The following is a 14,601-nucleotide window of genomic DNA, read 5'->3' as shown; positions in this document are numbered from 1 at the left end:
TCCAGTGGTATTAGGATAATTACTTAAACTCTTCAATTAAATTACCTAATATCCGTCAACTGCCGGTCACTCCACTAAAGATCGATAACTGCACTCTTCGCACTACAGATAAATTTTCGTGTCCATTGGATATAACCAATCAACAGTGTGATGACTTGTCACAAATTGCTCGTAAGTACGACTGGGCCAAAATTACCATTTTGCCTCTATAGTTACATCTAACTCCTTAAGTACCACTGATTCCTCTAATGAATAATAAGTCATAATCCAACTATGACTAAGTCCCTCGAGCTAGGAGAGGATGTGGCCACCATGTTCAAGGCCTGAAATTAGCCCTTAAGGGAGCAATTTATCTACTTGTCCCTGCATCGGGGAATGAGTGAATTCCGTTTTGTGTAGCTGTGTTCACAACTCCTAAATCAGACGAATCCCTAAAATGGTAGGCTTGTTGAGTTGTCAATCTGGTCACTCTCATAAATCAAAGGATCGCCTTCATGAGAAGGAGTTCACAACTCACTCAAGATTCAGGTCATGTCACCTATGGTCATCTTCGTAAAATATAAATCTTTGTTATTAATGGCGTTATATAAAGAGACTAATCATTTCGTGGTCCAGTCTTATACAAACTCTTTGTGTAGAATACCCTCGTTCACATGTCTTCACACGATGATTAAGATTAGATCATTTGTAGCACTTTATAACATTTATAATACCTACAAAGTAGGCCGTATCCGTAGTGTCACTAGGATAAGGTACCCAGCCCCATCCATCTACTACAGACCATTTAGGTTATTATTTAAACAAGATTTACTTCTATGTCTCTACATACTTGTTTAAATTACATGAAATAACCTCAAATCTTAGTTTATTGGATTGAGTATATGCTTATAAAATAACATTTATTTTATTAACAACAATATGTTTATATAAAGTTTACAAACTACGAGATTATGAAGAGATTTAGGACACCAATCCCAACAGTTGGAGCGTTATGAAAAACCTAGTAGCAAATGGAATTGTTGAAGGTCAATCTACTTCTAGACCTCCTTATTTTGATGGTTCAAATTAGCATGTTGGAAAACTAGAATAAAAAATTATTTGCAATCTATTGACTATAATTTGTGGTTAATTATTGCTAAAGGTCCTTATATGCCCATGAAAAATGTTAATAATGTTGATAAGCCTAAATTAGAAGAAGAGTATGTTGAAAATGGAATGAAAAAAATGTTCTTTTAATGTCAAGGCTATTAATTGTTTGTATTGTGTTTCAAGCAAAGATGAATTTAATAGAATATCCATGTGTTCTTTTGCTCAAGAAATTTGGAATACTCTTAAAATTACGATTGGCATATTCATTCTACAACCAAAGTTCCCTGGCGGAGACGGTAGTACCCAGAAGAATACTCAAAGACGTCTAAGGTCTTATATGAAGGGTCATAAAATAAACCATCCCACTCCCTGCACAGGGTTGTTCCATATCTCGAGACCAAGTAATCAGTACCATCACTACCTCCACACAGATAACCACCTAAAAGAAGGGGTTCACCTACAGACATTCAAATGCCAAGTTTATAATCCAAATCGAGAGTCCGTACAAAGTATAATCACTCTCACATTAGATGGAAGCATACTTGATTTTCATCAATCCGCTCCATATAGACCCTACTTGAGGATGCACCGTTGGTGTGGAATAAAAAGCCTTCGTCACCTAGTCTATTGAGGGGTGTATAGATGTTGCTTGTTATATAGAACCCTCTAAAGGAGTAGCGAAAATGGTGAGTTGCCTTTCACTAGTGTTTTTTTTAAGGTAGCTTATCCAAGTTAGCTATTGAGCTGACTCTGCGGATGAAGGAATAAATCAAGTTAAAGAGTCTAAAATTAGCATGCTTGTTCATAATTATGAATTATTTAAACTGGATGCTAATGAGTTTATAACATATATGTTTACTAGATTTACTAATATTTTCAATGCTTTGAAGGGACTTGGTAAAGTCTATACAACATCCGAAAATGTTAGGAAAATTCTTAGGTATCTATCTAAGACTTGGGAAGAAAAGGTGACAGCAATCTAAGAAGAAAAAAATCTCACCAAACTTCCATCGAAGGAACTCATTGGTTCACTCATGACCCATGAGATCACTATGAAGGAGCATTTGGAGGATGAGTCCAAAAAGAATAAGAGTACTGCATTAAAGAAAATCTCCTTAGAAATTGACTCTGAAGATGAGGATGTCCTTGACATTGCCTATCTTTCACGTAAGTACAAAAAATTCATCAAGAGGAAGAAGCAATTCAAGAAACACCTATAAACCTAGAGAGAGTCAAAAGATGAGAATAACAAAAAGGATGAGGTTATTTGTTATGAATACAAAAAGTAGGGTCATATAAGAACGGATTTTCCACTCCTCAAATCATCTAAGAAATCCGAGAAGAAAGCAAGGAAGGCTACTTGGGATGATAATAGTAAAAGTGGAAGTGGAAGTGATGTTGATGAAGATGACAAATTGCCCGGGTGTGGTCTGAACTAGAATACCATCAAAGGTAAGATTAGAAGTTTGAAAAATAATACTCGACAATAATGGAGATGTTAAATCAATCAAGGTTTGGATGGAACAAGGAGTTCAAGTGCGTTTAGGTGGACAGAGAGATATTCGATGCCTGGGTTCGAGTAAGTTAAAAAAATGAACAATGTACACCACACATGTCTCGTATAAATTCTAATGTCATTTTTATGTACCAATGCATAGTCATCTCAACGCGAATGGATTGTGGAACAAGCCATTCACCCATTACGATGAACTATCAAATGTATTTGGGAAGGACAGGGCAATTGGGTAGTCTTGCGAGACCCCGGTTGTGATGGCGTCAAATTTGTTTTGAAAAATGAAGGATGAGATTCGGCGAGTATCACTGGAACACCCTACCCCATATAATGAACAAACCTAATTGTCTAAGGATGCAATGAAAGAAGATGAAGTAGATATGTTCATGGGGAGAGCATGTATACCATATATCTCCACAGGCAGAGCAAGTGTATTAGTGGAGCCATTCAGAGGAAGTAAGGGGAAACAATTGACATTCTAAAATGACATGATCAACATCATGCGATCAACTACTAATATGTAGTCAGCGCACATGGGCAAACTCGTTGCGTGGCAAACGAAGAAATATAAGCTGAAGTTTGGACATCAAAAGAAGGTAGTTCAAGTCATTTTTGGTATTGAAGGGCTGATTGAGGATGATGGATGCGACCTAATTGATATAATTGGCACGAAAATACAGAAGACGAAGCTCTTCCTTGCTATACTGGAAGAGAAACGGAACGGTATTGCATTCGTCTACTTGCTCGGACCCACTAGATCAACCACCTAATATTTCAAAAATATATATTTTGTTAATTTGTTTTTTGGAACAGCCACATGTTCAGTCGTTTGATATTTTTTTTTTGATGTTCAAAAGAATGTAACTGTACCATACTATCATATTCTAAACATCATTATGAAGTGAAAGGTAATTATTCTATGCACAATTTCAATTCGAGATAAACAATGCATATTATATAATTATAAGCTGTTAAGTTATCAAGTTATCCAATGTTTATGTGTACAACATGTTATTTTTTATTTTTTTTATATTAATGTTAAGCTAGCAGGATTTAATATACATACATATATGTATTATATATATATAGTTGGAAATTAATCAACAATGGAAAAGCAAAAAAAAAAAAAAAACAAAACAAAACAAAAAAGAAAAAACAAAACAAAAAAACAAAAACAAAAACAAATAAGACCAATTTATTTTACAAAAACTGCACCAGATATCCCAACTCAACTCTGCACCCCAAACACATTATGAGACTCAATTCAACTTAGCACCTAAATACAGACAATAATTACCAACTCAACTTTGCACACCAAATACAGATAATTTACCTCTCCAGATAATAATTATCAACTCAACTCAATTATTTCTTTTTATCGTGCGCCAAACTCCCCCTTAAATGTAAATGAAGGGAGTTCAATGTATTTGTGTTTTAGGCAACTGAATGAGAACATAAAGAAATACCCAACTATTCATTTGCTTATTCTTCGTGAATGAAGTATAAAAAAATGTATTTCCATATCAAATAATAACTTTGAGATCAGGGAAAATATGTCATACATGAGATGCCCATCCTCTCTAGATCTATGGCAAAAAAAGAAAAGAAAAAAAAAACAATAATAACAAAATTTCCAACAAAAAGATATTCCCAACGAGGAGTCCGATAAAAATCATTGCTTTTAAGGAGATTGTTCACTTCAAGTGTGTCGAATTCAACTTCAAGAGAGGGGGGATTAGGCTCATATTACTCATGCTTAACAACTCGCGATCCTTATAACAAAACTTATAGTTCCAACAAACTAATACTCCAATCCTTTTGTCTAACCTTACATTCATCCATAGTTACACATCTTTTATGGTTCAAAATAATCTACCCAGGTCCATAAGGTGGATCTTGGTCGATTTTTTTAGGGAGACAAAACCCGCCACTTTTTAATTAAAAGCAAAATTGTTTCTCATACTCTACAAAATTCAAAGAATAATAATCGCACAATACAACTCGTTCTCAAAACAATCTTAGGGGAGATCAAACGTTTATTAAAAAGTATGATGAATAAATAGAGATATCCAATTTCCCCACGGGGAGGGGGCGAAGATTCCTCGATTAGGTGGGAAATGGAGGAGGGAGTGGGGGGAAAAAATTCCCTGTGAGCTAAACGGGGATGGGGACGGGGAATGCATTCTCCGTCCCCGTTCCCGGCCCCATCCCCGCCCCGATAGCTTTTACATATTTATTTAGTATAGTTATCTAATGTTATGTTGTTATTATTATTATATAAATATTACATTTAAATTACAAATTTGATTATTTATTGGAAAAGATGATGAATATGTTTAAATTTAGATTATATATGTGAATAATTTGATTTATATTTATTTATTTCTACTAAAAAATTAATTAGCTTTTTTAGGCCAAAATTTGAGTAATTTATCTTTAAATTTAAATTGTCATATAAAACTAACCATGTTATTTAATTAAAATTTGTTCACATTAGTGATTTAAATTAATTGGTTTTTTACAAATAAAAAAAGGTAACGAAAAAAATTCCTTGGGGGAACTCGATCACCGCGAATTCTCCGAGGGGAATCCCCGCCCCGATCCCCGTAGAAAATTTCACGGGGATGAAGAATGAAATGGGGAGCAGGGACGGGGATGGGGAATGATATCCCTGGCCCCGCACTGCCCCGTGGTCATCTCTATGAATAAATGAACCAATATTAAATTCATAAATTTAATGTGTTTGAATTAAATCAACTGGTAAAATATGATTTACCTATTTGAACTTTTATACTTGGTGGTGTTCTTAAATATCTCATCTCAACTAATCTAATTTTATATATTAAAACCTCTTTTTTTAATAATCATTTTGGTGTAGATCTAGAAGTCTATCACTGATATTATTGTGATAGACGCTGATAGAAGTCTATTAGTATTTTTTTTTCATTATTTTTTAAATAGTTTAATATTTTTTTATATGTGAAAATTTTCCTTTTCTAAATTTAAATTTTAAAGATAATTCTTACCGTCTATTACTTTAATCATGAACTTTGCTATTTCCATACAACTTATATTTTTATTGTGCAAGTTGCAAGTTATTAACATAAAAAACATGGTTTAAGTTTCCTTGTGAGGAGTGCATCTTTTACCTTAGTTGAACCAATAACAAATTACTTAAAATAACACTTTAAAAAAGTATAATCATGTTATAAAAACAACCAAAATGATTTTTTTTCTGAGTACAATAAAGATAGAAAGATTCAAATGCAGACCTTATAATTTTGTATATTTTATTGAATAATCAAATTAATTAGCATTATTTTTACAACAAAAATGGAGGAATAAATAGACACTAAAAATTAAAAAATGAAAAATTTTAGAAAGGAAAATATATATTAGAAAGAAATGATCCATAAATTATTTATGCTAGCAGATCTCTCGTAAAGATGTCCATGGGCGGGGACGGGGAAACCTTCCACCCCTATTTCAATCTTCATCCTCGCGAAATTTTCCACGGGATCGGGACGGGGAATTTATGGGAATCGGGTTTCCCATGCAGAAAAATTCTCCATTTCTTTTTTTTTTTATTTATTATCTTTTAAAACTAATTTAAAACTATTTATGCTTAGCCTTGATGAAAATTTATTAGTCAAATGGATAATTTCCAATGCATTCTTTTCAAAGAAAAATTTATAAATTTTTCTAGTAAAGACAATAATATTTTATGTGCAAAGATATACATAAAAATTTAATCTCATAATTACTAAATTTTAAATATTATAAGTCTGGCCTTCAACTTAAACATTATAACATGAAAGATAATATCTTAACAGTGTATTAAACCATGCAAAAATTGAGATGAAAAGTAAAAAATAAGTAATTGTTGATGTAACATCAATTTTGTAATATATATATGGTACTATATGTATGATGAATGTATGTTATTATATATCATATATTAGTTAGTTGAATATATATATTCGTCGGGGTGGGAAATCGGGATGGGGGGCCGAGAAAATTAATCCCCGCTTAGTCAACGGGGAAAAAATCTTCCTCATTCCCTCCCCTATTTCTCGTCTAATCAGGGATTGGACAGGACCTTGCGGGACCTCTAATCTCTCGATCGAACATATATACGCGAGCAATGCTGAGTTTTGGTTAATTCTCCAATTTCTTTAAAAGATGAAAAATTCATACAAGTATACATGTAAAATTTGTGTAATTTAATACAGCAAATATAATAATATAAAGAAAAAAGTACCAAAAATGATAAAAGTTTAGAGCCAAATCCGACATGTAAAATAAAATATAATTAATTTGTAAGAGTTGAAGAAAACAGTTTCCATTTTCCTCCGCAAGAAAAAAAAAAAAGAACAATTAATAATTTTGCGATGGTTAATCTGAAACGGGCTAACCGGCAACCGCCCACATATATACATTTCATTCATCTTTCCGATTCGGAAAATCTAATCGCGCGTCATTCCAGGACGGAGTACAGAGTAGTTCGTCGTCTTCCCCTCCATTTCAACTCCGTATGATTCTACTCTCTCTTCTTCCATCAATTCCACATTCTAAGTTGGAATCGACCTTAAAGATCAACTGGAGGTCGTCAATTCTCTCTCTAGGATCAATCACGGAGACAGCATAATCGGCCATCGGCGTTGAATGGCTCGGATCTTTGAGTATTTCGTGGTTTGTGGGATCGGGCCGGAGATTCGGAGTCTAGATGGGAACAAGGGATTTCATGGATTCAGTTACTTGTATCTACCCTCTCTTCTCGACCAGTATCCTCCTTCCAATAATTCTCATTGTCCTCCTCCGCCACCTCAGCTCCCAACGGTGAGTTCCAATATAGAAACTCTATTCACTTTCAAGCATGGTTTTTTGTTTTTCTACTTTAGAGGTGTCAAATTTGTATTACCGCTTGATTAATTTGAGTTCCCCGTATGTGGATCGCATTTTGCAGTGTGTTTTACCAGCTGGGGTCGAGTTTTTTTCATCGGGATTTGATTCCAGTGACGCCTGCACTTTTCCGCGGAGTTATCCGATTGTTTTGACGGGTATGGTTGCTGCTTAGCTTTGAATTTCTTTCAGCATTCTTAATTCGAAGATCATTGGGCTTTGCTATGCGAATGTATATTATATTTAAATGGAATGTAGTTATATGGTACGGCATCTGTGTATCTCCACTCACTGCGATTGTGGAAATTATAATGCAGAGGGCGATGGGTCAAAAATTTATGTCAGTTGCATTGCTTTTAGAGACCCTGTTAGTGAGGATATTGCCGAAGCTTACCGCATTCCACCAAATTCTTATGCTGATAAATGTATCTGTGTTGTTTCGCGGTCACCCAGCTTCCGTGTCCTTAAAGATGCGTTGGAGGAATTGTTTGCTTTGTGCTTCTCCAGCAGTGGAAGTAGGTCAGTGCATAATTAGATGCTCTCTCCATTACATCACGTTTATGTATGTGGCAGCAAATTCTGGAACCACATTGTGAACTGTAAAGCTGATTTCATGGACACGAGTAGATTCTATTTAACAAATTTGTATCCAGAAGGAAGAAAAATATAGTAGAAGGGCGATGAGAAATCAACCCAACCTTCAAGGGTATCATAAGAATTTATTCAACTGGCCTTAACTAATAAGGAGTCATCGTTATAAAAATCAATTGGCCTAGAATTTGATTTTCAGTGGATTTTTTTTCCCTTCGCTACTAATATTCTCAGCTACCCAACATTTCAGCAAGCCTCTGTGGGATATCATAGCACACATGGTCTCCAATGTACCACTGTCTACTCCTGGGAAGGATCGAATTTTGTTTAGTATTGAGAATTGCCTTCTCTCCGTTCAGGCTCCATCCAAGGATGGGCTTCCATATGCTGATGTAAGCTCTTTTTTTCTTTTTCTTTTTTCCCCCCTCCCTCCCCCTTATGATATAAATATATCATTTAATTATATAAATAATACTTTTTGAAAGCTGACCAAGTGCTGATGTGCCTCGCCGGCAATGTCATTCAGAAAATGAAATGTCGATTTATCTTCTCATCTAACAATTATTCCTCTTTATGAGGAGTGCAGATTTCGTTTCAGCCTCTTATGCAATGCTTGGATTTGGAAAATGTAATCAAACTTTTCACTGCTGTCTTACTGGAGAGGAGGATTCTTCTTCGATCAAACAAGTATCTTTCTGTTACTATAGACTTCTTGAAGTTATATTTGTCAAAACACAATTATCTTATTTATTTGTCTGATGAATAGATTGGATTTGTTTTTCATTATATACACATATACATTTATATACTTACTGGAATTTTCATTTGATTGTTTAAAGTGTAAGAGAGTCAATGTAGGATTGAACCAAATACTTCAGAGTTCAGGGTTTCTTGTAATCTTAAAGAACAAATGTTTTTTTTTTTTGTTGACTTTGTTATCCCTAGTCCCTGTCCTTTAATGTCATTCTATCCTAGTGCTAGTCAGTTTCTTGATGAACAATTTGATTTAATTGGTCATTTCAACTGGATGCTTGCTCTTTGTCGTACATACTTTTGTACGATTTGTAAGTTACAATTCCAAGTTTTATAATTGTCATTTTTTTAGTATGTGATAACACATTTTCCTTCATGTTTTTCTCTTCTTCTTTTTGCAGGTATTCACTTTTAACTCTTGTATCAGAAGCCATTTGTCATTTAATATATCCATTTAGATGGCAGGTCAGTTTATATAAAATTTCAATTTCTATGTTATTAAATATTAAAGTATTCTTCCCTTGATTTTTTGATTGGAATTGTTTGTTACTCCTTCACATTTTTGGTGTGATACTAGTGAGGAGGTTTTTATGCGTATTTTTCTGCTTATTTATTATAGACTCTAACCAAAGCTTTCTATGTTGTCCTGAAGCATGTCTACATTCCGTTACTCTTTTTCAGTGGAGTAGACTATATTGATGCTCCCACACCATATATGATGGGTCTTCATTCAGGCGTTGATACATCCTATCTGGCAATGGATGGTGTAAGTAATTTCTTTTATATTTTAATTTTTTTAAAAATTAATTTTGTAAAACAATTAAGTTCCAAGTGAAATAATGTATATCATGGGCCATGGCTATATTAATATGCCCTGCATTTATGTCAGCAGCATATTTGGTATGCTGCCCTTGGTTCCCAAATTTATGTGTACTATATTAAGATATTACGTCAAGGCTTATATACCTTTTTGATATGTCTTTTTCTCTGTAAAAGGAGGTCAGTTCTGATATGTTTGATGCTACGTCATTGACAGAATCTTTTTAACCTTTTTAATTATTATTTATTTAATCTAATAAATAATATCACAGTTAATCCTTTGTGCAGTTTGCTGTTTTAATAGAAGGGGAGTCTTTTACGAGTCATTATTATTTCTTGGAAATGTCCTGTGCAAACCACCCCCTGCATTCATGATAATGTTGAATTTTATAGAAACATAGATCTTTCTATTTATTGTACAAGATTTTAGCAAAGGTGCTAACTAATAGGATGAGAAAGTTGCTTGCTTAGGTGATTTTAGTGGCTTGGGGGCATTCATTGAGGGGAGGCAGATCCTTGATCAGGTTCTCATAGCCAATGAAGCCATCGAAGATTAATGAGGGCAGAAACAGGAGGGGGTAATTTAAATTGAGCCTATGACCACGTGGATTGGTATTTCTTTAACAAAATTCTTGAAAAGAAAGGCTTTGACTATTAGTGGTGATCTTGGATATGGCGTTTTGTTAGGCAGTTAAATACTCTTTAGTCTTTTCTCATCTATGGGAGACCTAGGGGTAAGATCATAGCTTTTAGAGGCCTCATGTCACACTCCACCCCAGATCATCCTCTTAGCCTAGCAAACGGTTATAAGTCTTTTGGTCCTTTAGTGGCAGAACAGATACTGAGCTGTTTTCAGAGGATTTGACCGCTACCTGTGGGGGGGGAAAACAAAAACATTTGAAAATGGGGTGAGCTTACGCCCAGTGAGTGATCGAGAAAACATAGTAAATTCTCATGCATAATTTCAAAAAATAGGTTTTATCTGAAATAATAAACTTTTGCAGCAATAAATATTTTCCAAGCTGTAATGAATATAAAACTGTTTTAACATTAAAACAAGTAAAATCATTTTCCTCAATCACAGTACTGTATAACGGTAAAATAATCCCAACACCCAATTTACTATCCAGAGAGAACCCGTTTTTGCTCAATCTCTGACTTTATTCACTTGTGGCCACATACTGAAGTACCTCTCACACATTTAGGCACTACTGCTTCAGTACCTTCTCTCTTGGTACTTCCAGTATCGAGCTACTATGATAACCTCTCCAACGATACTTTTCAGTATCCCCGTTGGCTTGGTACCTTCTCAAACGTACTTCAGTACCAATAGAATACCTTCTCCTTTTGTACTTCAGTATCTAGTTGGGTGGATGCCTTCTCCTTGTACTTTGGCATCCGCATTTTAACCAAAACTATTTATAAACCACTTTTCTCTTTAAAGCATGTACGTATAAAACAATATAACAACATGGCTTTAAAGATGATAACGCATGCTGGATAAAATCAACATATGTAAAATAGTTTTTCAACAATATGCATGCGTTCAAATCACAATTCAAACTTGCTTGGAAACCACTTTATAAAAACTAGTAGCATGAGATTATTTTCGCAACAATGCTTTCTGTAAAACGTTTGTATTCAAAACAGTTTAACCATTTTAAGTTCGAAAAACATTTTAGCCACTCACCTCGAACTCTTAGAGACTTTTCACTCTGGTAGCTCCCTCGGGTCCTTTTTTTCACCCCTAGAATCCAGATTCAACTTACAACTTAGACTTACTTATAGTTCCGAACCTTATTTGGAAAATACTTCTTCTACAAACTTATTCTAAAATGTTAGATATACCCTAAACTTTCAGCTCAGATTCCTCGTGGTTTGGCCGGAATCTCAAAATCTTCAAGACTGGCCCAGACTGATCCCGACAGTCTGACCCTTCTGCTTTCTTCTCAACTTCAAGCCCAGTTCCTTTTGAGCCTTTTCCTCCGTAGCCGCTACTCTAAAATCTAGACTTCCAGAGCTTTCAGAATGGCTTTGGAATCACTCCAAACGCACGAGTAGATTGGAAGATCTCCTCATCCAAAATTTGACACATTCCTTTGAACCCTCACTGCCTCTACTTTCTCTACGAAATGTATGATTTTTGTGCGATTTGAAAATGAAATCCCAACTCCCTATTTATAGGCGTTCAAATTGCTTGTGGATTGACAACACCTACTTGGCTGCATGGCTAAATGTTTTAAATCCTCCCTTTATCACGTAAGCTGACTTCACCTTGATTCAATGTGTTCTTCCAAACCGCATCCAACACAGTTTTCTTAGGGTTTAAGAATTTCTCTTATCGGACACCTAGATTTTAATTGACGTTTTGCCCTTACGTCTCAAGTTTTGTTTGTATTCAAATTAGGGTTTCTTAAATGCATAATCCACCCAAACGCGTCCAAATACATGCCCAGAAGCTTGCTCGGTCCGTTCAATGCATAGGCGAGGCGTGGGCGTGACATTCGAATCGGACAAAGCAAGGCTAACGCATAGGCGCTCTCGCTCTTTCCGCTCTGCGCAATGTCGCTCTCTCCACTCTCGGCATGTGTCTCTTTCTCCCACTTTCTCGCTAGCTCTGCTCTCTTCACTCTCGCTCTCTCCAGCAATCTCGCTGATCTTGCTCTCTCAACTCTCGCTCTCTCCAGCTTTCTCGCTGGTCTCGCTCTTTCCACTCTCGCTGGTTCTCGCTCTTCTCCATCTTCTATCCAATCTCGCTCTCTCCCATTTCCTCTCCAATCTCGCTGGTCTTGATCTTGCTCTCAACGATCTCGCTGATCTCACTCTCAACGATCTTGCTCTTAGCTACTGCGAACGTTGTTCTTCGTACACGTTTGCTCACCACTTTGATGATACCTTTACACGGATTTTCCAAATTTTTCCAAAGTAATTTCCCATATTTTTTCGCATTTTCACATAAATTCCATTTTTTTTCTCAGTCCTTCAGCCATAACGCATTTCACATAACTTCTCTATACTTAGCCGAAATTTCACAAACTCAGTTTCCATATTTTTCTTTTCAAATCCCCATCCCTTCTTCACCATTTCATACTAACTTTCTCATCAACCTACTCAACTTATTTATACAAATTTAAATAGAGACACACAATTAAGTGGAAAATTAAGACAATTTAAATAAGAAAACACACTTAAGTGTAAAATTGGGATTCGGGGTTCACACCTAAGGCAGGGGTCCATTATCTTCCTTCTTATTCTTGCTTGTGGTGGACGTTTTGAGCATGATGATAAGGTTACCTTGTCTCATCTTCAATTCATTAATGATACCATCTTCCTCTGCTCTGGTAAGGACTCCTTAATTTTGAATCATATCCTTGCCTTCTTTAATTTCATATAAGGTTTTAACATCGATAGAGGTAATGTTAGATTTTGGTGTTGAATAGGTATCTCGATAGGGTGAGTAGGTGAGTGGTGAAATTGGCACCTTTCTACTTTGTATCTTGGTCTCTCTCTTAGGAATAATCTAAGGCATACCTCCTTCTGGAATCCTGTGGTGGATAAGATTTAAAGGAGATCGACTTCTTGGAAGATTTTTCCCCCTCAATCGGAGGTAGGCTAACTCTCATTGAGTCTTATTCCCATTTATTTTTTTCCCTCTTTTTTAGAGCTTCATGTTCCATTTACATGAGTTTGGAGGGACTTCCCGTGGGAAGGTATGGAAAAAGGTAAAGGTGAGTACATGATTAGTTGGGAGGTTTTAGGGAAGTTGTGCACTTGGGAGGGTTGGAGTTAGGGAATTTAAAGTTGTATGTTGTTGACAAAATGGTTTTGGCGTTCCCCTTTTGAGTCTACTACCCTTTGGTATTAGATTATTGTGAGCAAGTACGATTCTCATCCCTTTGAATGGTTGTTGAGTGAAGTCAATGGCTCTTACAGAGATTTGTTGAAAGAATCTGTAAAAGAGCTCTCTTCTTTTCTTGGCCTGATTCAGTGTGTTGTGTGAGATGGAAAGGATACATACTTTTGGGAGGACGAGTAGATGGGGGCTCGACCCCACTGTAGTAGCCAATATGTTTCCTAGTCTTTTATCACCTATTCTCCATGAAAAATCATTATGTAGCCCAATGTTTTTTAGGATCAAGGAAGCGCAATAATCTTTGGGGGCTTAAGCGTAAGGCGCAAAAAAAGATTTTTTTTTTGGGTGAGGCGCACCACATATAAAAGTAATACATAAAGAAGAGAAAGCATAGTTGATATAGTTATACTCTTGTATTCTCTCTTGTTGTTAAGCTTCCTTTTGTTTCATATGTTGTCCTCTGGAGTTCAATCCACTACATATGTTGTTCTCTGAGTATTAGACTCATTTCATTAATTCAATGAAAAAGTCTTGTTTCCTTTTGAAAACATAGTTGAAGTGGGAATATGAAAAATAAGAATCCCAAACACAAGAAGATTTGTATTTAAGTTTAGTAAATTAGATTTTTTTAATAAAAAAGGAAAATTTCTAATTATTACCATATTTTAAAAATAACAAAAAAGCCCCAAGGCTTAGGGCTTAAAGCCTTGAGGCTTCAGAAAAGGCGCGTGCCTTATTGAAAATATTTTCTCAAAATATTATTGAATTATTTCTCACTTTCTTAATATTACAAGGGTACAAAGCCCTAATTTAAATAGAATATAGACTTAATGAAATAAGAAAAATATGGACATAGAAGGAAAGAATCCTATAGAATAATTACACTAAATAATACCAAATAAAATCAAATATTGTGTCATAAATCAACACTTCTCCTCAAGCCGATTTAAAGATGTCTTCCATTGCCAACTTGTTAGTCAATTTGTCGAATTATAATTTTGAAAGCCCTTTTGTCAGTACATCAGCAATTTGTTCTGTTGTAGGGAGGTAGGTAGTGCATATCACTCCAGTATCAATCTTC

At 35.3% G+C, this 14,601-nt stretch overlaps 1 protein-coding gene across 1 annotated transcript in view; it reads left to right on the top strand.

Annotated features, from left to right (window-relative positions):
* The first annotated feature begins 7,009 nt into the window (after positions 1-7,009).
* The window catches only part of LOC120082672 (DENN domain and WD repeat-containing protein SCD1), a 28,601-nt gene continuing 21,009 nt past the window's right edge, over positions 7,010-14,601 (top strand). The window contains exons 1-7 of the mRNA XM_039037935.1: positions 7,010-7,441; positions 7,569-7,662; positions 7,822-8,023; positions 8,346-8,487; positions 8,682-8,782; positions 9,250-9,313; positions 9,501-9,614. Of these exons, the coding sequence (XP_038893863.1) occupies positions 7,268-7,441; positions 7,569-7,662; positions 7,822-8,023; positions 8,346-8,487; positions 8,682-8,782; positions 9,250-9,313; positions 9,501-9,614 (891 nt within the window). The 5' untranslated portion in view covers positions 7,010-7,267. The remainder of the gene's footprint in view (positions 7,442-7,568; positions 7,663-7,821; positions 8,024-8,345; positions 8,488-8,681; positions 8,783-9,249; positions 9,314-9,500; positions 9,615-14,601) is intronic.

The sequence above is a fragment of the Benincasa hispida genome, chromosome 8 (genome assembly GCF_009727055.1).
Source record: "Benincasa hispida cultivar B227 chromosome 8, ASM972705v1, whole genome shotgun sequence".
In the NCBI taxonomy this organism is placed as follows: Eukaryota; Viridiplantae; Streptophyta; class Magnoliopsida; order Cucurbitales; family Cucurbitaceae; genus Benincasa; species Benincasa hispida.
This window is presented reverse-complemented; position numbering and strand designations above follow the sequence as displayed.